Source organism: Salvelinus namaycush, unplaced genomic scaffold, assembly GCF_016432855.1.
Source record: "Salvelinus namaycush isolate Seneca unplaced genomic scaffold, SaNama_1.0 Scaffold410, whole genome shotgun sequence".
NCBI lineage: Eukaryota > Metazoa > Chordata > Actinopteri > Salmoniformes > Salmonidae > Salvelinus > Salvelinus namaycush.
In genome coordinates this window covers 45466-69879 of record NW_024061099.1, presented here as the reverse complement: position 1 = coordinate 69879, position 24414 = coordinate 45466, and the positions used below count along the sequence as shown (strand labels likewise).

The 24414-nt window shown below is 41.9% G+C and overlaps 1 protein-coding gene across 1 annotated transcript in view; it reads left to right on the top strand.

Annotated features, from left to right (window-relative positions):
* The first annotated feature begins 4305 nt into the window (after window positions 1–4305).
* Window positions 4306–24414, top strand: part of LOC120041178 (scaffold attachment factor B2-like) — a 40965-nt gene continuing 20856 nt past the window's right edge. Inside the window, exons 1-7 of the mRNA XM_038986112.1 lie at window positions 4306–4464; window positions 4639–4665; window positions 6197–6529; window positions 6954–6959; window positions 10598–10609; window positions 11172–11177; window positions 14916–14990. Of these exons, the coding sequence (XP_038842040.1) occupies window positions 4644–4665; window positions 6197–6529; window positions 6954–6959; window positions 10598–10609; window positions 11172–11177; window positions 14916–14990 (454 nt within the window). The 5' untranslated portion in view covers window positions 4306–4464; window positions 4639–4643. The remainder of the gene's footprint in view (window positions 4465–4638; window positions 4666–6196; window positions 6530–6953; window positions 6960–10597; window positions 10610–11171; window positions 11178–14915; window positions 14991–24414) is intronic.

Here is a 24414-nt window from a genome sequence, read left to right as displayed (position 1 = left end):
AAAGATAGAATTTGTAGATAATTGGCCCTCTTTCTGGGCCTCACCCACAGACAGGACCAAGCCTGGCCTGTTGAGGAGTGACGGACTCCATCCTAGCTGGAGGGGTGCTCTCATCTTATCTACGAACATAGACAGGGCTCTAACTCCCCTAGCTCCACAATGAAATAGGGTGCAGGCCAGGCAGCAGGCTGTTAGCCAGCCTGCCAGCTTATTGGGTTCTGTCACTAGCACAGTCAGTGTAGTCAGCTCAGCTATCGCCATTGAGACCGTGTCTGTGCCTCGACCTAGGTTGGGCAAAACCAAACATGGCGGTGTTCGCCTTAGCAATCTCACCAGAATAAAGACCTCCTCCATTCCTGCCATTATTGAAAGAGATCGTGATACCTCACACCTCAAAATAGGGCAACTTAATGTTAGATCCCTCACTTCAAAGGCAGTTATAGTCAATGAACTAATCACTAATCTTGATGTGATTGGCCTGACTGAAACATGGCTTAAGCCTGATGAATTTACTGTGCTAAATGAGGCCTCACCTCCTGGTTACACTAGTGACTATATCCCCCGTGCATCCCGCAAAGGCGGAGGTGTTGCTAACATTTACGTTAACAAATTTCAATTTACAAAAAAAAAACTCGACGTTTTCGTCTTTTGAGCTTCTAGTCATGAAATCTATGCAGCCTACCCAATCACTTTTTATAGCTACTGTTTACAGGCCACCTGGGCCATATACAGCGTTCCTCACTGAGTTCCCTGAATTCCTATTGTACCTTGTAGTCAAAGCAGATAATATTCAAATTTTTGGTGACTTTAATATTCACATGGAAAAGTCCACAGACCCACTCCAAAAGGCTTTCGGAGCCATCATCGACTCAGTGGGTTTTGTCCAACATGTCTCCGGACCTACTCACTGCCACAGTCATAGTTTGGAACTAGTTTTGTCCCATTGAATAAATGTTGTGGGTCTTAATGTTTTTCCTCATAATTCTGGACTATCTGACCACCATTTTATTACGTTTGCAATCGCAACAAATAATCTGCTCAGACCCCAACCAAGGAGCATCAAAAGTCGTGCAATAAATTCTCAGACAACCCAAAGATTCCTTGATGCCCTTCCAGACTCTCTCTGCCTACCCAAGGACGTCAGAGGACAAAAATCAGTTAACTACCAGACTGAGGAACTCAATTTAACCTTGAGCAATACCCTAGATGCAGTCGCACTCCTAAAAACATTTGTTATAAGAAACTAGCACCCTGGTATACAGAAAATACCCAAGCTCTGAAGCAAGCTTCCAGAAAATTGGAACGGAAATGGCGCCACACCAAACTGGAAGTCTTCCGACTAGCTTGGAAAGACAGTACCGTGCAGTATCGAACAGTCCTCACTGCTGCTCGATCATCCTATTTTTCCAACTTAATTGAGGAAAATAAGAACAAACCTAAATTTATTTTTGATACTGTCGCAAAGCTAACTAAAAAGCAACATTCACCAAGAGATAATGGCTTTCACTTCAGCAGTAATAAATGCATGAACTTCTTTGAGGAAAAGATCATGATCATTAGAAAGCAAATTACGGACACCTCTTTAAATCTGCGTGTTCCTCCACAGCTCAGTTGTCCTGAGTCTGCACAACTCTGCAAGGACCCAGGATCAAGGGAGACACTCAAGTATTTTAGTACTATTTCTCTTGACACAATGATGAAAATAATCATGGCCTCTAAACCTTCAAGCTGCATACTGGACCTTATTCCAACTGAACTACTGAAAGAGCTGCTTCCTGTGCTTGGCCCTCCTATGTTGAACATAACTAATGGCTCTTTAGCCACCGGATGTGTACCAAACTCACTAAAAGTGGCAGTAATAAAGCCTCTCTTGAAAAAGCCAAGCCTTGACCCAGAAAATAAAAAAAACTAAATCAGCCTATATCGAATCTTCCATTCCTCTCAATTAAAAAAAAAAAAAGTTCCTGAAGACAAACAATGTATACGAAATGCTTCAGTCTGGTTTTAGACCCCATCATAGCACTGAGACTGCACTTGTGAAGGTGGTAAATGACTTTTTAATGGCATCAGACCGAGGCTCTGCATCTGTCCTCGTCCTCCTAGACCTTAGTGCTGCATTTGATACCATCCATCACCACATTCTTTTGGAGAGATTTTAAACCCAAATTGGTCTACACGGACAAGTTCTGGCCTGGTTTAGATCTTATCTTTCGGAAAGATATCAGTTTGTCTCTATGAATGGTTTGTCCTCTGACAAATCAACTGTAATTGTTGGTGTTCCTCAAGGTTCCGTTTTAGGACCACTATTGTTTTCACTACATATTTTACCTCTTGGGGATGTCTTTCGAAAACATAATGTTAACTTTCACTGCTATGCGGATGACACACAGATGTACATTTCAATGAAACATGGTGAAGCCCCAAAATTGCCCTCGCTAGAAGCCTGTGTTTCAGACATAAGGAAGTGGATGGCTGCAAACGGTCTACTTTTAAACTCGGACAAAACAGAGATGCTTGTTCTAGGTCCCAAGAAACAAAGAGATCTTCTGTTGAAGATCGTCGTCGTCGTCTCAAATAAAACTGAAGGACCTCGGCGTTACTCTGGACCCTGATCTCTCTTTTGACGAACATATCAAGACTGTTTCAAGGACAGCTTTTTCCATCTACGTAACATTGCAAAAATCAGAAACGTCCAAAAATCATACAGAATTTTTTTCCCATGCTTTTTTTACTTCTAGGTTAGACTACTGCAATGCTCTACTTTCCGGCTACCCGGATAAAGCACTAAATACATTTCAGTTGGTGCTAAACACGGCTGCTAGAATCCTGACTAGAACCAAAATATTTGAGCATATTACTCCAGTGCTAGCCTCCCTACACTGGCTTCCTGTTAAGGAAAGGGCTGATTTCAAGGTTTTACTGCTAACCTACAAAGCATTACATGGGCTTGCTCCTACCTATCTTTCCGATTTGGTCCTGCCGTACATACCTACACGTACGCTACGGTCACAAGACGCAGGCCTCCTAATTGTCCCTAGAATTTCTAAGCAAACAGCTGGAGGCAGGGCTTTCTCCTATAGAGCTCCATTTTTATGGAATGGTCTGCCTACCCATGTGAGAGACGCAGACTCGGTCTCAACCTTGAAGTCTTTACTGAAGACTCATTTCTTCAGTAGGTCATATGATTGAGTGTAGTCTAGCCCAGGAGTGTGAAGGTGAACGGAAAGGCTCTGGAGCAATGAACCACCCTTGCTGTCTCTGCCTGGCCGGTTCCCCTCTCTCCACTGGGATTCTCTGCCTCTAACCCTATTACAGGGGCTGAGTCACTGGCTTACTGGTGCTCTTCCATGCCGTCCCTAGGAGGGGTGCGTCACTTGAGTGGGTTGAGTCGCTGACGTGGTCTTCCTGTCTGGGTTGGCGCCCCCCCCTTGGGTTGTGCCGTGGCGGAGATCTTTGTGGGCTATACTCGGCCTTGTCTCAGGATGATAAGTTGATGGTTGAAGATATCCCTCTAGTGGTGTGGGGGCTGTGCTTTGGCAAAGTGGGTGGGGTTATATCCTGCCTGTTTGTCCCTGTCCGGGGGTTTCATCGGATGAGGCCACAGTGTCTCCTGACCCCTCCTGTCTCAGCCTCCAGTATTTATGCTGCAGCAGTTTATGTGTCGGGGGGCTAGGGTCAGTCTGTTATATCTGGAGTATTTCTCCTGTCTATTCCGGTGTCCTGTGTGATTTTAAGTATACCCTCTCTAATTCTCTCTTTCTCTCTCTCGGAGGACCTGAGCCCTAGGACCATGCCTCAGGACTACCTGGCATGACGACTCCTTGCTGGCCCCAGTCCACCTGGCCTTGCTGCAGCTCCAGTTTCAACTGTTCTGCCTGCGGCTATGGAACTCTGACCTGTTCACCGGACGTGCTACCTGTCCCAGGTACCATGCTGACCATGCTTGTCATTTATGAACATCTTGGCCATGTTCTGTTATATTTTCCACCCGGCACAGCCAGAAGAGGACTGGCCACCCCTCATAGCCTGGTTCCTTTCTAGGTTTCTTCCTAGGTTTTGGCCTTTCATGGGAGTTTTTCCTAGCCACTGTGCTTCTACACCTGCATTGCTTGCTGTTTGGGGTTTTAGGGTGGGTTTCTGCAGCACTTTGATATATCAGCTGATGTAAGAAGGGCTATATAACTAAATTTGATTTGATTCGAGACTCTTTGACTGGGTTTTCTATTAACCAGATAGGCTAGGGGACTTTGTGACTGGGTTTTCTATTAACCAGAGAGGCTGGGGGGAGGAGTTTACTCCAAGTGCCTGTGCAAAGGTGAAGGTGAAATTTGTCTCAGTATAGGACTGAGGTGTAGCTAGTTCTGTAAAAACGTGTAGATATGCACATATAGTGACTATTAGAGTGGTTATGGATTTAAATCAACTATTTTGAATGTGAAGTGGAGGACGTGAAGACCAGTAAAGGTAAGAGGAGATGTCAGTATATTTCACTTTCCAAACTAGACACAACAGTCCTGTTTTAAAACAATGAGGACTGGAGAAAGAGGAAGTGATGTTTGTATCTGTGTGATTGAGCAAAAGAGAGAATTTGATGAATGGTAATGATGTAAATATGAATGTTTTCTCTTTTTATTGCAGTTAAAATGGCAGAGTCCAGAGTTCATAGTAAGTCACCAAGCTATAATTAATGATTAACTTTTCTTTCATGTATCTGGGAGAACAGAACTAAACCAACTATTGAAAATGAAGTGTGTTTGTGGTTTTATTTGTCTTTATGTGTAAATGTGTGTCTGGATGAAATGTGTTTGTAACATGAGGAGTTGTAGCTGAGTTTGTGTCTGTGAGAAACAGCTCTACTGCTCCACAGTGACCTCTCCGTCCAAACATCTCTTTATTAAATAACCCATTTAATCCAGTCGGACACAAAACGGAGGAAAATCAACCTTTTGTACTTTACTGGCTCTAGAGAAGTTAAAGTTGTACATATCAACAAATAAGTTGGGTCCCCGAGTGGTTCAGCGGTCTAAGGTTTGTTTAGTGTCTCTTGCACAATGGTAGACCTGGTTAGTATGAATGTTGAGGCTTGGACACTGGGGTAGACCTGTTTTATATGAGTATGCCCATGGATTTCCCTGGTTTATAATGGGGTGTAGGGATACACAAGGTTCATACAGGTAATGGGTCTGGATGGACGTCTATTGTCCATTCAAATCCTTTCTGGCAACAACGTTTGTGGTAGAAACAAGAGATTAGGGCTGGGACACATGTGTTATACCACTGTAATATTAGTTTATCTATGAAATGATTAGTGTATACAGGTCAGAGGTCACAGGACTAAAACATGCCGATAACAGGGTTGGGGTGTGTAGTGAATAGCTGGATATAGGTTACTGTTGGTGACTTGGGGAATACAGGCCTAAGGAAAGTGGGTAACAGAGCTGAGATTGGAAAGTAACAGGGATGAGGTGTATTGGCAAAGGAACTGGGGTCTTGAGTAACACACAGGTCATTTAGGGCCAGGATATGCCTGTATCTGTACTTGATTGTATAGATTTGAGGGTATTGGCATGTGGGTGTTAGGGTTAGGGCATGGGGGTAATAGGGCTGGGGTGTGTGGGTCATTGAGTTTAGGTGTGTGGGTAAGTGGGCTGAGGTATATAGATATTGAGGGTATTGTCATGTGGGTGTTAGGGTCAGGGCATGGGGGTAACAGGGCTGGGGTGTGTGGGTCATTGAGTTTAGGTGTCTGGGTAAGGGGACTGAGGTATATAGATATTGAGGTTGAGGAATAGGGATAAATATCTGTTCATGTTATTATAGGCAGAACACTCTGTCACAATTGTGACCAAGAATAAAACATACTTTTAAATAAATAAATAATCAAAATGGATGACATGTTAGGCTTACTAGTGGCATAAGATTAGCATAGTGGCATGTCTGGGAAAGATGTGGGAACAAATGGGATAATATCATTCTAGATTGTAGCATCACATTCTTCTATGACATATATACTCTCCTTCAAATGAATCTGTCTGTCTGGGATTGTGGGGGTTGTATTTTAGAATTGACATGGTCCTGGTTGTTGTATGTCTATTGTAGTTTTTAATTCAGCTGTGTTTATAAATGTACTGAGAGGATTTGTGTTCCTGACACAGATGATGTCATTAAACATGAGATGTTCTCTCTTTCTGAACAGATCAGTTTAAACTCACCTCAGAAGACTATGTGTTTTCTGATGTTGGTGAAGAGGTCACCCTCCCCTGTCACCTCTCACCTGACACCAGTGCTGTTGCCACGACGATCAGGTGGTTTAAAGAGACAGAGTGTATTTACCTGTATCAGAATGGCCAGGTGACAGAGAGGAGTGGCTATGAGGGCAGAGTGAGTCTGATCACCCAGGAGCTGGAGAGAGGCAACGTGTCTCTGAGGCTGACAGACTTCAGGAGGCCAGATAGAGTAGTCTACATATGTCAGGTCATCCATGGAGAACAGAAGGAGGAGGCTGCAGTGGGTTTATGGGAGAGAGAAGGTAAGTGTTCTAGAACTCCAGTAATGTTGCTAAACACCTAAACAACAACAATAACAACCAGTCTCTTTCCCTGTACAGAACACTTGTACTTTCTCATGTAGGTAGGAGTTCATAGTAGGAGTTACAGATGAATAGACTAGATTCATTCTGAATATCAACTAGTTACAATGCATATTACCATCACTCTGAGCTTTGAGCTGGTCCTAAAGCATTAGAACCATTCCAACATTACTGTCACGTCCCTTGATTGTCATTAGTAATGAATGTGATGAAAACTCATACCCCTCTGATGTATATCACACCCCTATGGTATTTGAGAGGATAATGTGACAGATGGTGATTTGAAGGTAATGATAATAACTAATACATTCTGTTTTACATGATCATTATTCATGACTCTCCATCTTGGATAATGGATGATCAGATGACCGTGAGTAATTACTTATTTGTCAGTTTTGTTTATTGACAACTAATAACACAAGACAAAGTGTTTATCTGATACTATAAGAAGTACAGGCCTTGTAAACAGCAGTGTGTCTTCTTCAAGGCTACAAATTTAATCAGTTTCTTTACATTTATCAATACTCTCCCCAAATGTTCTCAAGGTAGGTTGGATTAAGATGTATAGATGTTATTCAAATTATCCAGAATTTTCAAGTCATAGTCCTCCCACAATATATCTGCTATAGTATCGTATCTTTACTATCATTAAATTAAGACTTTTAGTTTTAGATTCTCTGTAATTATTATTACGCGATTAAACTGATTAATCATGTAACTGTAATTAACTAGGAAGTCGGGGCACCAAGGAAAATATTCAGATTACAAAATTATAATTTTCAGATATTTTAATTTGATCAATTATTCTTAATTAATGAATTATTTATTTTACCTCACGTTAGTCTCATTCCAAACGTCGTAAATTGTTGGTTATCTGCACGAACCGAGTCTTCACTATGAGTCATCCATACAACAAGTGTCTTAAATCATTTATTTATTAACTAGTAATTCACAGAAATGCATAAACAAACAAACAAAGTAAATATGGTTACAAGAAATGATAGGAGAATGTGCCCTTGTGGGCTAAACCGGTATCGCGGCTTGTTAGACAAAAGGGGAGTGGAGGTCAGCTGAGAAGTCACTACAGAGTTGATAATTATAACAATTTAAATGCTAATCCTTTGCACATGAACGCTCACTCATTCGGGAACAATTGCAATCAATATATATATTTACGCTCAGTGTGTCGTCTTGATCGCTGTTAAAAAGTTTTTTTCTTTTGTAGAATTGTCCGTCTCTCTCTCTCTGTCGTGGTTAGAATGGATAGTTCAGAGTGACATTCATTCATGTCGTTGTAGAATAGATGTTTTGGCGGTTGTCGGTCTTCGCGTTCAATGATACCGAATTCCTAGCTGCAGACTAGTAATTAATATCAAAGACTTGTTCTTATTCTGTCAGTATCGATAGTCTAAGAGTTTAACCACGTGGTATGGTTAAAAGATTCAGCAATCGTCAAAACCTTTGTCCTTTCGTGATTGAGAGAAAACATGGTCTGTAACCTTTGTCCTCTCGTAATGGAGAAAAACATGGTCTGTTGAGAATTTCTCAAAGTTTTTTTTTTTTTCGGGAGTTGCAGAAAAGGGCCTGTCCCAGGATGCCCGACCCTAACTGGGCTCATGGGCAGTCCTCTGATTTAGTTAAACTCAAAATAAACTTTTGTGGCCATTAGGAAATCATCTCCTCCCGGAATTTACGACCTCTCTGACCACAGCAGTCTAGTTGTAGGAGGCAGGGAGAGGGGGATGGGGCTTGCTGTACCCAAAGAGGGCAACGTCATGACAGATGTATAGATGTTCTTCAAATTATCCAGAATTTTCATATCATAGATCTCCCACAAAATATCTGCCATAGAGGTCAACATTTCACATAGCCCTCCCACAATATATCTGCTATAGAGCTCAACATTTCAGAGGGGTTGAGTTAAATGCTGAAGACACATTTCAGTTGAATACATTCAGTTGGACAACTCAATAGGTATCCTTTTTTCCTTTCCCTTTCACATAACCCTCCCACAATATATCTGCCATAGAGGTCAACATTTCACAAAGTCCTCCAACAATATACAGTTGAAGTCGGAAGCTTAAATACACTTATGTAGGAGTCATTAAAACTCGTTTTTCAACCACTCCACAAATTTCTTGTTAACAAACTATAGTTTTGGCAAGTTGGTTAGGACATCTACTTTGTGCATGATTCAAGTAATGTTTCCAACAATTGTTTACAGACAGATTATTTCACTTGTAATTCACTGTATCACAATTCCAGTGGGTCATAAGTTTAAATACACTAAGTTGACTGTGCCTTTAAACAGCTTGGGAAAGTCCAGAAAATAATGTCATGGCTTTAGAAGCTTCTGATTGGCTAATTGACATCATTTAAGTCAATTGGAGGTGTACCCGTGGATGGATTTCAAGGCCTACTGTCAAACTCAGTGCCTCTTTGCTTGACATCATGGGAAAATCAAAAGAAATCAGCCAAGACCTCAGAGAAAAAATTGTAGACATCCACAAGTCTTGTTCATCCTTGGGAGCAATTTCCAAACTCCTGAAGGTACCACGTTCATCTGTACAAACAGTAGTACGCAAGTATAAACACCATGGGACCACTCAGCCGTCATACCGCTCAGGAAGGAGACGCGTTCTGTCTCCTAGAGATGAATGTACTTTGGTGCGAAAAGTGCATATCAATCCCAGAACAACAGCAAAGGACCTTGTGAAGATGCTGGAGGAAAGAGGTACAAAATTATCTATATCCACAGTAAAACGAGTCCTAAATCGACATAACCTGAAAGGCTGCTCAGCAAGGAAGAAGCCAGTGCTCCAAAACTGCCATTAAAAACCAGACTACGGTTTGCAACTGCACATGGGGACAAAGATCATACTTTTTGGAGAAATGTCCTCTGGTCTGATGAAACAAAAATAGAACTGTTTAGCCTTGATGACCATCGTTATGTTTGGAGGAAAAAGGGGGAGCCATGCAAGCCAAAGAACACCATCCCAACCGTGAAGCACGGGGGTGGCAACATCATGTTGTGGGGGTGCTTTGATGCAGGAAGGTCTGGTGCACTCACAGAATAGATGGCATCATAAGGCAGGAAAATTATGTGGATATATTGAAGCAACATCTCAAGACATCAGTCAGAAAATTAAAGCTTGGTCGCAAATAGGTCTTCCAAATGGACAGTGACCCGAAGCATACTTCCAAAGTTGTGGCATAATGGCTTAAGGACAACAAAGTCAAGGTATTGGAGTGGCCATCACAAAGCCCTGACCTCAAGCCTACAGAAAATTTGTGGGCAGAACTGAAACAGTGTGTGCGAGCAAGGAGGCCTACAAACCTGACTCAGTTACACCAGCTCTGTAAGGAGGAATGGGCCACAATTCGCCAAACTTATTGTGGGAAGACTACCCGAAACATTTGACCCAAGTTAAACAATTTAAAGGCAATGCTACCAAATACTAATTGAGTGTATGTAAACTTCTGACACACTGGGAATGTGATGAAAGAAATAAAAGCTGAAATAAATCATTCTCTCTACTATTATTCTGACATTTCACATTCTTAAAATAAAGTGGTCAACCTAACTGACCTAAAACAGGGAATTTTTACCAGGATTAAATGTCAGGAATTGTGAAAAACTGAGTTTAAATGTATTTGGCTAAGGTGAATGAAAACTTCCGACTTCAACTGTATCTGCCATAGAGGTCAACATTTCACATTTCACAACATTACACTCCAAAATGAAATGAGAATCATCTTGAATTTAGCTTGATGTCTTATTATGTAGCATTCAGTCATTCTCAGACTGCTCACATAGTAGTGCTGCTTACATCCCTTTCCCAAGATGTACATTAGTAATGAATGTGATGAACAGTCATTCCAATATGATGTATGGTATTTCATTAAATTATGTAATGAGACAGAAATTCCTTGAACAATAATAACTAATGCATTCTGTTTTACATGATCATTATTCATAACTCTCCTTCTGGGATAATGGGTGATCAGGAGCAAGCCTGGGTGAGTAATTACTTATTTGTCTGTTTTGTTTACTGACAACCAATTACACAAGACAAAGAACAGACCAGAGTGTTAATCTGATACTATAAAAACTACAAGCCTTGTGAACAGCAGTGTGTCTTCATCAAGGCTACAAATTAAAGCAGTTTCTTTACATTTATCAATACTCTCCCCAAATGTTCTCAAGGTAGGTTGGATTATGATGTATAGATGTTCTTCAAATTATCCAGAATTTTCATACCATATCCCTCCCACAATATATCTGCCATAGAGGTCAACATTTCACACACCAAAATGAACATGGAATCATCTTGAATTCAGCTTAATTTCCTAGTATGAAGAATTTTGTCATTCTCAGACTGCTCACATAGTAGTGCTGCTTACATCCCTTTCCCTAGATGTACATTAGTAATGAATGTGATGAACAGTCATTCCAATATGATGTATGGTATTTCATTAAATTATGTAATGAGACAGAAAATCAATGAACAATAATAACTAATGCATTCTGTTTTACATGATCATTATTCATGACTCTCCATCTTGGATACTGGATGATCAGCATTACGTGAGTAATTATTTGTCTTTTTTGTTTATTGACAACCAATAACGCAAGAGAAAGAACAGACCAGAGTGTTAATCTGATACTTTAAAAACTACAGGCCTTGTGAACAGCAGTGTGTCTTCATCAAGGCTACAAATTAAATCAGTTTCTTTACATTTATCAATACTCTCCCCAAATGTTCTCAAGGTAGGTTGGATTATGATGCATAGATGTTCTTCAAATTATCTAGAATTTTCATAACATGGATCTCCCACAATATATCTGCCATAGAGGTCAACATTTCAAATAGCCATCCCATGAAATGTCTGCTATAGTCCTCAACATTTCAGAGGGGTTGAGTTAAACGGGGAAGACACATCTCAGTTGAATACATTCAGTTGGACAACTGACTAGGTATCCCCCCTTTCCTTTCCCTTTCACATAGTCCTCCCACAATATATCTGCCATAGAGGTCAATATTTCACATAGTACTCCCACAATATATCTGCTGTAGAGGTCAACATTTCACATTCCAAGATGAACATGGAATCAGCATGAATTCAGTTTGATGTCCTATTATGAAACATTCTGTGATGTTTAGACTGTTCCAATAGTAGCACTGCTTACATCCCTTTCCCTAGATGTACAGTCGTGGCCAAATGTTTTGAGAATGACACAAATATTCATTTCCACAAAGTTTGCTGCTTTTCAGTGTCTTTAGATATTTTTGTCAGATGTTACTATGGAATAAAGTATAATTACAAGCATTTCATAAGTGTCAAAGGCTTTTATTCACAATTACATGAAGTTGATGCAAAGAGTCAATATTTGCAGTGTTGACCCTTCTTTTTCAAGACAATTTACTTCTGGGCCACATCCTGACTGATGGCAGCCCATTCTTGCATAATCAATGCTTGGAGTTTGTCAGAATTTGTGGGTTTTTGTTTGTGCACCCGCCTCTTGAGGTTTGAACACAAGTTCTCAATGGAATTAAAGTCCGGGGAGGTTCCTGGCCATGGACCCAAAATGTCAATGTTTTGTTCCCCGAGCCACTTAGTTATCACTTTTGCCTTATGTCAAGGTGCTCCATCATGCTGGAAAATGCATTTCCTGGAAAACTGTTCCTGGATGGTTGGGAGAAGTTGCTCTCGGAGGATGTGTTGGTACCATTCTTTATTCATGGCTGTGTTCTTAGGCAAAATTGTGAGTGAGCCCACTCCCTTGGCTGAGAAGCAACCCCACACATGAATGGTCTCAGGATGCTTTACTGTTGGCATGACACAGGACTGATGGTAGCGCTCACCTTGTCTTCTCCGGACAAACTTTTTTCTGGATGCCCCAAACAATCAGAAAGGGACTCCATCACAGAAAATGACTTTACCCCAGTCCTCAGCAGTCCAATCCTTGTACCTTTTGCAGAATATCAGTCTGTCCCTGATATTTTTCCTGGAGAGAAGTGGCATCTTTGCTGCCCTTCTTGACACCAGGCCATCCTCCAAAAGTCTTCGCCTCACTGTGCGTGCAGATGCATTCACACCTGCCTGCTGCCATTCCTGAGCAAGCTCTGTACTGGTGGTGCCCCGATCCCGCAGCTGAATCAACTTTAGGAGACGGTCCTGGCGCTTGCTGGACTTTCTTGGGGACCCTGAAGCCTTCTTCAAAACAATTGAACCGCTCTCCTTGAAGTTTTGATGATCCGATAAATGGTTGATTTAGGTGCAATCTTACCGGCAGCAATATCCTTGCCTGTGAAGCCCTTTTTGTGCAACGCAATGATGACGGCACATGTTTCCTTGCAGGTAACCATGGTTGACAGAGGAAGAACAATGATTCCAACCACCACCCTCTTTTTGAAGCTTCCAGTCTGCTATTTGAACTCAATCAGCATGACAGAGTGATCTCCAGCCTTGTCCTCGTCAACACTCACACCTGTGTTAACCTTTCTCGCCCAGGGGTTCCGCTAGCGGAACACCCATAACATTCCGCTGAAAAGGCAGTTTTACAGCGAAAACACAACATATATTTATGTTAGATCACCACCAAATCCAAAAAACACACACAGCCATTTTTCCCAGCCAAAGATAGAGTCACAAAAGCAGAAATAGAGATAAAATTAATCACTAACCTTTGATAATCTTCATCAGATGACACTCATAGGACATCATGTTACACAATACATTTATGTTTTGTTCGATAATGTGCATATTTATATCCACAAATCTCGGTTTACATTGGCGCCATGTTCAGAAATGCCTCCAAAATATCCGGAGTAATTACAGAGAGCCACGTCAAATAACAGAAATACTCATCATAAACTTTGATGAAAGATACATGTTTTACATACAATTAAAGATACACTTGTTCTTAATGAAACCGCTGTGTCAGATTTATTTTTAACTTTAGGAAAAAGCATACCATGCAATAATCTGAGACGGCGCTCAGACATACACAACATTTCTCCGCCATGTTGGAATCAACAGAAATACGAAATTACATCATAAATATTCCCTTACCTTTGATGATCTTTCATCAGAATGCAGTGCCAGGAATCCTAGTTCCACAATAAATCGTTGTTTTGTTCGATAATGTCCATTACTAGTGTCCATTTAACTAATTTTGCTAGCCCGTTTAGTTCACGTGTCCAAACGCTGGCGCCGGTCCAAGCGAACTCGGACGAAAACTTCAAAAAGTTATATTCCAGGTCGAATAAACTGGTCAAATGAAGTAGAGAATCAATCTTCAGGATGTTGTTATCATATATATCCAATAACGTTCCAACCAGAGCATACGTTTTTGTCTACAGAGTAATGGAACACATGGCCATACCATGACTAGCGCGCGTGACCATAATTCAAACAGTTTTAGAAACTTCAGAGTGTTTTCTATCCAATAGTAATAATAATACGCATATATTAGCATCTGGGACAGAGTAGGAGGCAGTTCACTATGGGCACCAATTCATCCAAAAGTGAAAATGCTGCCCCCTATCCCTAAAAAGTTTTAACGAGAGAATCACTGACATGATGTCAGCTGGTCCTTTTGTGCTAGGGCTGAAATGCTGTGGAAATGTTTTTTAGGGATTCAGTTAATTTGCATGGCAAAGACTTTTGGCCACGACTGTACATTAGTAACTAATGTGATGAACAGTCATATCAATATGATGTATGGTATTTGGTTGAATAATATAATGCCAACTGAAATTAGATTGAATGTAGCTGTAATAACTCACACATAGTGTTATACGTTATCAATATTAATTCTTCTCCATCTTGAAAATGGATGATCAGAAGCAATACCATAAACCTCCCACAATATATCTGCCATATAGCTCAACATTTCACACACCACAATTAGGCCTTGTGAACAGCAGTGTGTCTTCTTCAAGTCTACAAATTAAATCAGTTTCTTTACATTAATCAATACTCTCCCCAAATGTTCTCATAGTAGGTTGGATTATGATGTCAGATGTCCTTCAGATTCTACTGAATGTATATTCCATAGAACCCTGCCTCCTGACACAATATCCTGTATCTGCCATAGAGCCCAATGCTGGTTATCACTAACAATGAACATAATCATTTGATCAGAGATAGGACAATAACAAAACAACATTATTTATGAAGTTAACCAGATCTCATTGGTGCCCACAGTCCCTACATGAGGGAGGCTTGAGTGACAGGAGAAATCTGATTGGTCCTGTTTGTTCTGTATATACTGATGTAGTCTAACACACAGAACTCACCTCTCTGTTTGACACCATAGCCTCAGGATCCCGGTATTTACAACGTGAGACCCAGGAGAACAAGCTGAAGAGGGTGGCATCAGCTGGTGAGCTTGGTAAGTATGAGAGAGTCTGGAGGAGAGAGGATTGAATCAGGGAACATGAGTGATGTCATTCAGTTTTTCAGACTAATTCATTTGAAATGTATCAAATAGTAAATAGACCAGTTGATGATTGGTTCAGCTCAGATAACTGTTGACTGGAGGAAATAATTACTAATAATTGTACCACCTCCATCAAATGATAATGTCTTTATAGACATACTATTGAATGAATTAATAAATACTTATTCAAACAATGCTAGAACGCGCCAAAGGATCTCGCTAGCTCGTGCCTGGCCCTGCCCACCTCCTTCCTTGTTCCGCCCACTATGACTCATTTGATCACATTGGAAACGACACGCCGTGTTCTATGGAACGCCGTTTGGGTCTTTGCGTGTCCAAAAGATACACTTCAATAAGCTTCTTGACCAATCAGGACTTGAATGACTCTACGTCACATAATAATTTAACACGTTCAAATAATGTTATTTGACGTGTATCTTTTTGACACGCAACGACCCAAACGGCGTTCCATAGTGCACCTCAATACATGTCAGACATGCTTTTTGTCACACCCTGGCCTTAGTTATCTTTGTTTTCTTTATTATTTTGGTTAGGTCAGGGTGTGACATGGGGGATTTATGTGTCTTGGCTTGTCTAGGGGGTTTTGTATGTTTATGGGGCGTTGTCTAGTCTAGGTGTATGTATGTCTATGGTTTCCTAGATTGGTTCTCAATTAGAGGCAGCTGTTTATCGTTGTCTCTGATTGGGAACCATATTTAGGCAGCCATAATCTTTAGGGATTTCGTGGGTTATTGTCTATGTCTAGTTGCCTGTGTCTGCACTTTGTATGATAGCTTCACGTTCGTTTTGTTATATTGTATAGTTTGTTTAGTGTTCATCTTCATAAATAAATAGAAGATGTATTCATATCACGCTGCGCCTTGGTCCTCCTGTCTTCCTCCATACGACGAACGTGACGCTTTTAAGTTATGTACCCAGTATGTCCCTCAGGTCCTCTGGCCTTTTAACTATCCTGAAGTCTAGGACCAAGAGGCATGGAGCCTTTAGTTATTATACCCCCAGCCTCTGGAATAGCCTGCAGAGAACCTGAGGAGGTCTGAAACTGTGAACATATTTAAAAGGGATCTTAAAACACACCTTTTTAGCTTTGCTTTTCCTTAACGTGCTTTTTTAGTCTTTTAGTTTAAAATTGTTATTAATTTGTTTTTGTTTAAATATTTCAGTTTTTATTTTCAGGCAATTGATATGTTATTAACTTGAGGTATGAAATAAGGTATAAGGTATGAAATTAAGTATAAAATAATTGGAATGTTAATGACATCTCCATGGGTCCACCTTGGGGGGTCAGAGGTCATACCTGTATGCATTTTGGGGAATAATGATGAGACAGAATGGGCAGCATTGGGATGTCCATAGGCTGGCTGGATGAAGTTGGGGCAACCCTGTGGGCCCACTTCATCCAGCCAGCTCCCTGTTCCAGCTATAGAGAGAAATAGTAATGATTTGTTGGACATCCCAATGCTGCCCATTCTGTCTCATCAGGCCCGCAACCCCCTGGGTTGCCCCAGCCCGTGCAGGGAGCTGGCTGAATGTAGTGGCGCCCCCTGGTGGCCCTCATTGGGCCATCTCCCCTCTACTCCTTGGGGCAGGGAGCTGGATGGATGAAGTGGCTACGGGCGTGGTTCGGACTACCTGTCCGGGGATTGGCTCCGGCTCCCTGGGTTGGCCCCAGCCCTCTCTGGGTGAATTTAGTAGCACCTCCTGGTGGCCACGGGCAGGGGCCGGGCCCCCTCCTTGGGCTTGTCCATCCCTCTCTGGCCGTCTCCCCACTCTCTTCCTGGTGAAGAGAGCAGGGTGGATGTAGTTGTGCCGCCTAGGAGGTCGAGGGCAGGGGGTCGGCCCCTCTCTCCGGGAGACTCTGTCACCCTCCCTGGGTCGGCCACAGCCCTCTCTGGCCCTCTCCCCCATCTCACTGGGGAAGAGAGGTGGCTGGATGTACTGGCACCCCCTGTTGGCCGTGGGTGGGGGTCTGCCCCCCTCTCCGGGTGTTGGCCTCCTCTCCCTGGGTAGGCCCCATCCCTCTCTGGCCCTCTGTAGGGAGCTAGGTGGTTGTAGTGGTGCCCTCTGGTGGCCCTGGGCGGGGGTCGGCCCCCCTCCCTGGGTCGGCCTCAGATCTCTGGCCCTCTCCCCCCATATCCCTGGTGCAGGGAGCTGGCTGGATGTACTGTGCCCCCTGGTGGCCGTCGGCGGAAGTAGGCTCCCCTCTCCGGGGGTCGGGCCCCCCTCCCTGGGTCAGCCTCAGCTCTCTCCGGCCCCTCCCCCCATATCCCTGGGGAAGTGAGCTGGCTGGATTGCCCAGGGGCCGGTCCACCCAGTCTCTGGAGCGAGACTCTAGACAGAGTCTGAGTAGAGCATTAATATCCCCTGTAAAGGCACACTGGACAGGTGTAATGAAGGCATGTAAAAATGACCATAACAAGCATTCTAATCACCTGTGAATGCACACTGGACAGGTGTAACAGGGGGAACATACACGGCTGTGACTATAACCGAAGATAATTCTCCTGGGAGGTAATACGGTCGGCATTTCATTGTGAGGTATTTATTCTAAGTCGGGAGAACAAAAGGACTTGAGTTCCATTATGATATCACAATCACACCATGTGTAGTTAATCATGAAACTGTTAAAGGAATTTTGATTCCTGTTTATTAACCAATTCAATTAAAACACTCTGCCCATAAATAAGAATTTGTAAGATAATTATCTGCATAAAATGGACAGATACCAGTCTTAAAATCAATCAATCAATAGCGTTTATTCTCGAGAGTACTGATCATAATACATTTTACATCAGGTTAGATAATAAAGATGATGTCATAGGATTTAATGTCCAACCTCCTCTCGGATACAATGGCAATACAGTTCACAGCCTCATTACTGTCTGCCACCTGTTCAACTATCTACAACCAACCCAAGGTCTTTCCCCTCCCTGGGTAGAGACATCATTCTAGCCTGTCTGAAGATAAACCCATTCTTTCTAACAAGGAACACATTCAACATTTATGAGTTATAATTCTAAGTCAAAATGTATACATATTTTAGTCATTAAACACAAAAATCCCGTAACATATGACTAAATATTATACCTTTAATCGTACTTCTAGTTTTATTAGAAACATTTAAAAGCACAATTCTATTTTTATTAGAAATATTTCTTGTTTTCCAAATACAACCTAAATCAACCGCAACATATTACACTACATCAATATATGTATTGTATATTATATATATGTATTGTATATTGTATATATTGTATATATATATACATCAGAATCATAAAAAGCATCAACACAAGATGAGAACAAATATTTATAATGTCTCAAAGTAGCCGGATCCATCCTCGGTCTTGGAACCAGTATTCATCCTCCCACTGGTCAGAACTTGGAATCGGTTCATATCCTTATCAATATTGTCCTTGATTTCTCCAGAGTCCTGGAAATGAGACCTTTCACACCCAGAATCAAACAGCATTCACCCGGAATTAAAACACTCATACAGGTGAAATTGGCCCATGACACAGTGATTATGACAATTTTCCATTCCCCAAACATCCTGTCACATCCATTTTTTAAGAGAATTATCACTCCAAAGTTTTCTGCCAATTCGTGAGCTAAGGTGGTTTAAACCAATCAGGGCCTAGGTCACTGATCCGTCTGGAGCCGTGTCATCAGGGATAAATGTGCAACATTCTGCTCCAAATAAGACGCACACGCCACCCTTTTCTGCCGAGAACATATCCAATACTATCCTATGTAAATACTATTGTCAAAAGATCCGGACGGATCACTCCTCCTCTCTCTCCTACCTGGTTCGAGGTCCTCATTTTAGATAAGGGTGAAAAGCATGTCTGAATAAATACTATCGGTCCAATTGGTAGGCATCTCATCCCTCCACATAACAACCAGACATCCACTCTGGGCCTTTTTATCTTACTGAAATCGCCGGGAGTCAACCATCCAGTCAGGTCTTACTTCCTCTTCATCCCATCCGTTTTTAATGTGCCAGGCCCTCTAATAATAGTGTCCTTCTGTAACTGTGAAAGGAGGAATGGAGGTAATGGGCACATGGGGATAAAGGTTATGCAGATCAAAGCAACTGTCATTGTCTGGCTTCCCTGCCTTCATGAACAGCTTTATCATACAGGCCATTCCCCTGAGTATATCAATTCCATCAAATGGAAAGGAGATGGTGGTCAGCTGTGGTTTGGCAGTAGCACAGACATTTTAACCAAAGTTGGAATCCCCAAACCCAGTCTCCACCTCTATCACTTCTCTAAGGTAATTGTCTGAACTATTCGTACAGGTCCTTTAACCTGGATGTTTATACTAGGAATGTCCGTGGCGTTAGGGAGATGAATTGAACTCTGGCTAACCATAGTCTTCTTACCAGCTCTAACCTCTGCCACCTGGAATGGTACCATAGTATCAGTTGAAAACTGGTCGAAACCAACATACCATAACCCGAAATCCTGGGACTTTACCGTTTTAATGTTAATTCATACCTTTATACAATACTTCCTCTGCTCGGGAACACAGTCAGAAACTCCAACCCTTACTATACTCCATCTGCTCCTAATATTGGATGTATGGCTTTACATAGCTCTCTCTCTCTGTGTGTGAGCTATGACCTGTGTCCATGAACCACACGGAGACCTACACAGCCTAAATTCTATAATGACTTTTAGTCCTAGACTGCCCAGGAGTCAGAGACCCCTTTTGGTCTACATAAAACTCCATTGACACATCCTTCCTAACCTCCACTCTAACTTCCTGTCTATCCAGATCAAGGGATCTCTTATGCTTGATTAATACAAAATTCTCATCATCGAAACCATCTTCTGCATACTCAGGTGGGGTGTGGTGTATTAGGAATATGACTCCCACAATATGACAGCTCAGACCAATCAGCGCCCCTGTAAAGCCCCACCCTCTCCCAGAGAACATATCAACCGCCAGAGGCCAAGCCACACCTTCACTTCTATAAACGCTCACAGCGGGGAAAGGTCGGGTATTAGGGATTCTTCAGTAAGAGTTGGCCCCCAGTACCCTGTTGGTTCTGGTTCTGCTCCTACCCCTGTGATTGTTCGACAGTGTCAGTGTGTCCCACCCTCCTACAAGTGTGAAATGCCCCCCCCGGTAGCTCTTTCAGCTATTCTCACTACAGTCACAAGGAGTGCTTGGTCTGGCCCCTCCCAATGGGGCTGCATTCCACCTATTCTCCTCAGGTGATTGGACCCAGATCCAGTCCCTTGGCCCAATCATGTCGGTAATCCCCTCCTGTAGTTCTCCTGTAGAGCATAAAATCTTGGACATACAGGTTTGGTTAACAAACAGTTTTTTAATGTGTTCTGCTAGAACCTCTGTCATTCTATCTGTTCTATTTGATTAGCTAGAATGTCATCCATTATTATCCTAGGAACCCAACTCTAGGAAGAATATCTTGACCTAATTTTTTTGTTATCATACTCGTGTCCGCCAAGTAAGTTGGGAACGCTATATATATATATAAAACATTTTTTTGTTTATTATTATTATCTGATAGGCCACATCCTATCCTAGACCTTCCCCCCTTTTATACTTGGCTCCGCACTTGTATCAATCCTGGATCAACATAACAATTCTCTGTTAAGTGTTTTATTTACTTTAAAAGTTATCAGTGCTTTCCCTTAGTTCCTGAAACCAACAAAGTTTTTCATTCCCTCTGTCTCCCCTCAGTAACCGTGACCCAGTCTGTGCCACTCCTATCTCTCTGCTCTGCTCTGCTCGCACCCACCCTTCTAAGTTCTGTGTAATGGTACGGCTTATCTCGGGACGCATTCCACTGATTATACTGGGCCTTGAGTCCCTTCACTGCCTGTAGCTTGGTCTCAAACATTAACTAAGTGTCTCTCTGTTATCTGAACCCATGGAATTACAAACCAAACAAAAAAATGTCTATGGTGGCAATTTCTAAAGTCCTTACATAGGTTAAATAAGGTTATCTCGATCCTGTCAATAATCCTGAATCACCACAGATTTGCATTTGCATTTTGCCAGACGCTCTTATCCAGAGCGACTTACAGTAGAGTGCAAACATTTTATTACATTTTACATACTGAGACAAGGATATCCCTACCGGCCAAACCCTCCCTAACCCGGACGACGCTATGCCAATTGTGCGTCGCCCAACGGATCTCCCGGTTGCGGCCAGCTGCGACAGAGCCTGGGCGCGAACCCAGAGACTCTGGTGGCGCAGCTAGCACTGCGATGCAGTGCCCTAGGCCACTGCGCCACCCGGGAGGTCGCCACTTTATACTATTCACACTATGAACAAATGAGGCCAAAACGAATGCTAACTATATCATACGCTTTCTGCACTAATGAGATATCTCCTTCAGGAGCCCACTGTATTTTATCTAAACAATAACATGAACCTCCATAAGTTGTCCAATGGCGCCCTCTAGTGACTTTTCATCCTCCACCAACATTTTTACATTTACATTTTAGTAATTTAGCAGACGCTCTTATCCAGAGCGACTTACAGTAGAGTGCATACATTTTATTACATTTTTACATACTGAGACAAGGATATCCCTACCGGCCAAGCCCTCCCTAAACCGGACGACGCTATGCCAATTGTGCGTCGCCCAACGGATCTCCCGGTTGCGGCCGGCTGCGACAGAGCCTGGGCGCGAACCCAGAGACTCTGGTGGCGCAGCTAGCACTGCGATGCAGTGCCCTAGACCACTGCGCCACCCGGGAGACCAACACCCACAATCTCAACCTTGTACCACCTCAGAAGCCATCAGCCATACCACCACTTCAAATAAGTGTAATTTATTATATTATACAAAATAAAGAACCCTTTATCAAAAAAATGTACGTATTTATGAAAACTCAGAAAACAAAACTTCAAATATTCCATATGCGAGTGTATCCCTTTAAGATATTTACACATGGAATTCCCCTCAAACCCAACGTTTACTACAAGCAAAACCTCCTTTAATTATGATAATACCCTCAAATCATTCGTTTTAAATTTCCTCGATGTTTCATATAACTCATTCAGTCTTTCTCCAAATTGTCTCCCCAAAATACTTTATACCCTGCCATTACACTCACACAACTGTGATTAAACGTGTACTGTCCCTTTAAAATAAAACACTTCCAGCCAGCCATACCAGTTTGCGGGCCGTTCATTGTTCCCCATAATCAAAAAAAAAATAATGTTTAGAATACGTTTACTTCTTGTTCGAATTCCCTGGTGTTCCCTAACCAAAAACCAATCACTTTTAGCCACTTTTGAAAAGTGACTCAAAGCACGCCTTTTCCCTCTAAATGACACAACCAATTTTCTCTGTCATAATTTGATACGGCCACACCCAGTGGGGAAAGTACAAATTGTATCCCGTTCCTCCTATAATACCCAATGCTAAATTCAACGTTGTGGTTAAATATACGGATTTGCCAATCATTATCAAATGTTGAATATACAGGTTTAGTAATTTTATCAAATAGATTAGTATAGTTCAAATCAGGATATGCGTTTACATATACATTCACACTGTTGCTTTCTTTAATTAAAAAACTCCTCTACTATAGTATTTATTACTAAATGGAATTAACAATCCCCAATATAAGAATTCTTATCAAATATGTATTCAAATTAATCACAGTCACAACATCATTGCCTGGTTGCAAAAGTGCATCGTGAGTTATGTCAACAACTAGCGCTCAACCCGTGTTCAGAACGCAGCAACTTTCAACGAACTGTAAATCGTTGTTGACTAACTGCAACAGGCAATAGTACGGGTTCGATAAACCAAACCCAATTTATCACAAAGGTTGGATCTTGAATAGAATTTACGACATCAATCAACATCTCTCAATCAAAATTATACTGCCAGAAGTACAGAAAATAGTGTACCTGAACAATGGCCAAATCCATTCGAGTAAGGTAATCGTGTATCCCACCTAATGACGTTGTTTTACGTCGTTACACAACAAATCATCCTGTCTCTAGCAACGTACTCTGAAAATTAGTAGCCAATACAATACCAAAACTAACTCTCTTATTCCTGCCTCTAGGCAAAACATCTACTTACTCCAACTGAGTTTTGCATCAAAACTATCGTTAAAGTAAAATCAACTTCTCAACTGTCTCAATTCCAAAATGTAAACGTACCATATACTTCGCTAAATTCAAATCGCATGTCAGTCATCCATAATAATTATAACATTCCGATGGGCACAACTTTATCGTTATTCTTTAGAATTCATCCGGTTTAGGTAACTGACACTTCTACGATTCAGTAATATAAATACGACTCACGTCTCCATACATTATTCACGCAGATCATTGAGTCAACACAACGTATCACATCGAAAGCGCATCGCCATCATTTAGAATTAGATTAGTCTTTCATTTGAACCTAAACTAGTTATTAAAACGTTTCAGTTTATATCCGATACTAACGACCGTATTGTCTCAGGCAAAACATACAAATGGTTTAATTTAATTTATTTAATTATTAATTAAAGACCCAGATTTTAGTCAGAGCCTTTACCGTGAATCGAAGTCCGGTCTCAAGCTTGGAAGGCAGCCATTTAACCCCTGAACCACCATCACTTTTGGAACAAAGGAGCCAATAACCCCATTATTACAACTTTCTGTAGTCGCAAACTCCGGCGCTGAGGCAATTCCCAGAAAATAGTCCTACATTTATAGATCCAATCGCGCTTGACTTTCCCCTTAGTTGAATTATAATTTCGGGGGTTTCTGTTTACAATCGCGGCGCTGATGTCCTTTTTTTTTTTTTTACAATATCTACATGGAGCCTCGCATTCCCTGGCGAAATGTCCGTTTTTATTACAATTGTAACATCTTTGTCCCCCCTTTCTCCCTTCTTCTGACGTTGCATTTTTGTCTAACTTCGTCTTGTTCTCCCTGTCTTTCTTAGGTCCTTTCCCCTTTAGGCCTCCTTCATGCCTGTTCAGAATTACCCCGATAATTACGGTCAGATGTTTTGACTCAACCTGTTCTCTCTGTTTACAGTCTCGGTGATTGTGGCCTATTTTATTGCAGTATTTACACGGAGCCTCACAATCTGTAATGAAATTACCCGTTTTACAGTTAAAGCATCTATCTCCCCCTTTCTTCTGACGGTCTCTGTCCACTTTTGTCCTTCCCGCGGCTCCAGCAGGCTCCACATATGGTGTTGGTGGTTGTGCGGGCAGCACCTGCTGCCTTCTCCTCACCACCACTATTTCATCATCAGGATTATCTCTCCACGCTCGATCGGCCAGAGAGGGATGCAATTTAGGCTTATGGGGAGCCTCCTGAGGAGCCGTGGGAATCCTAGTTTTCTGTTCCCGA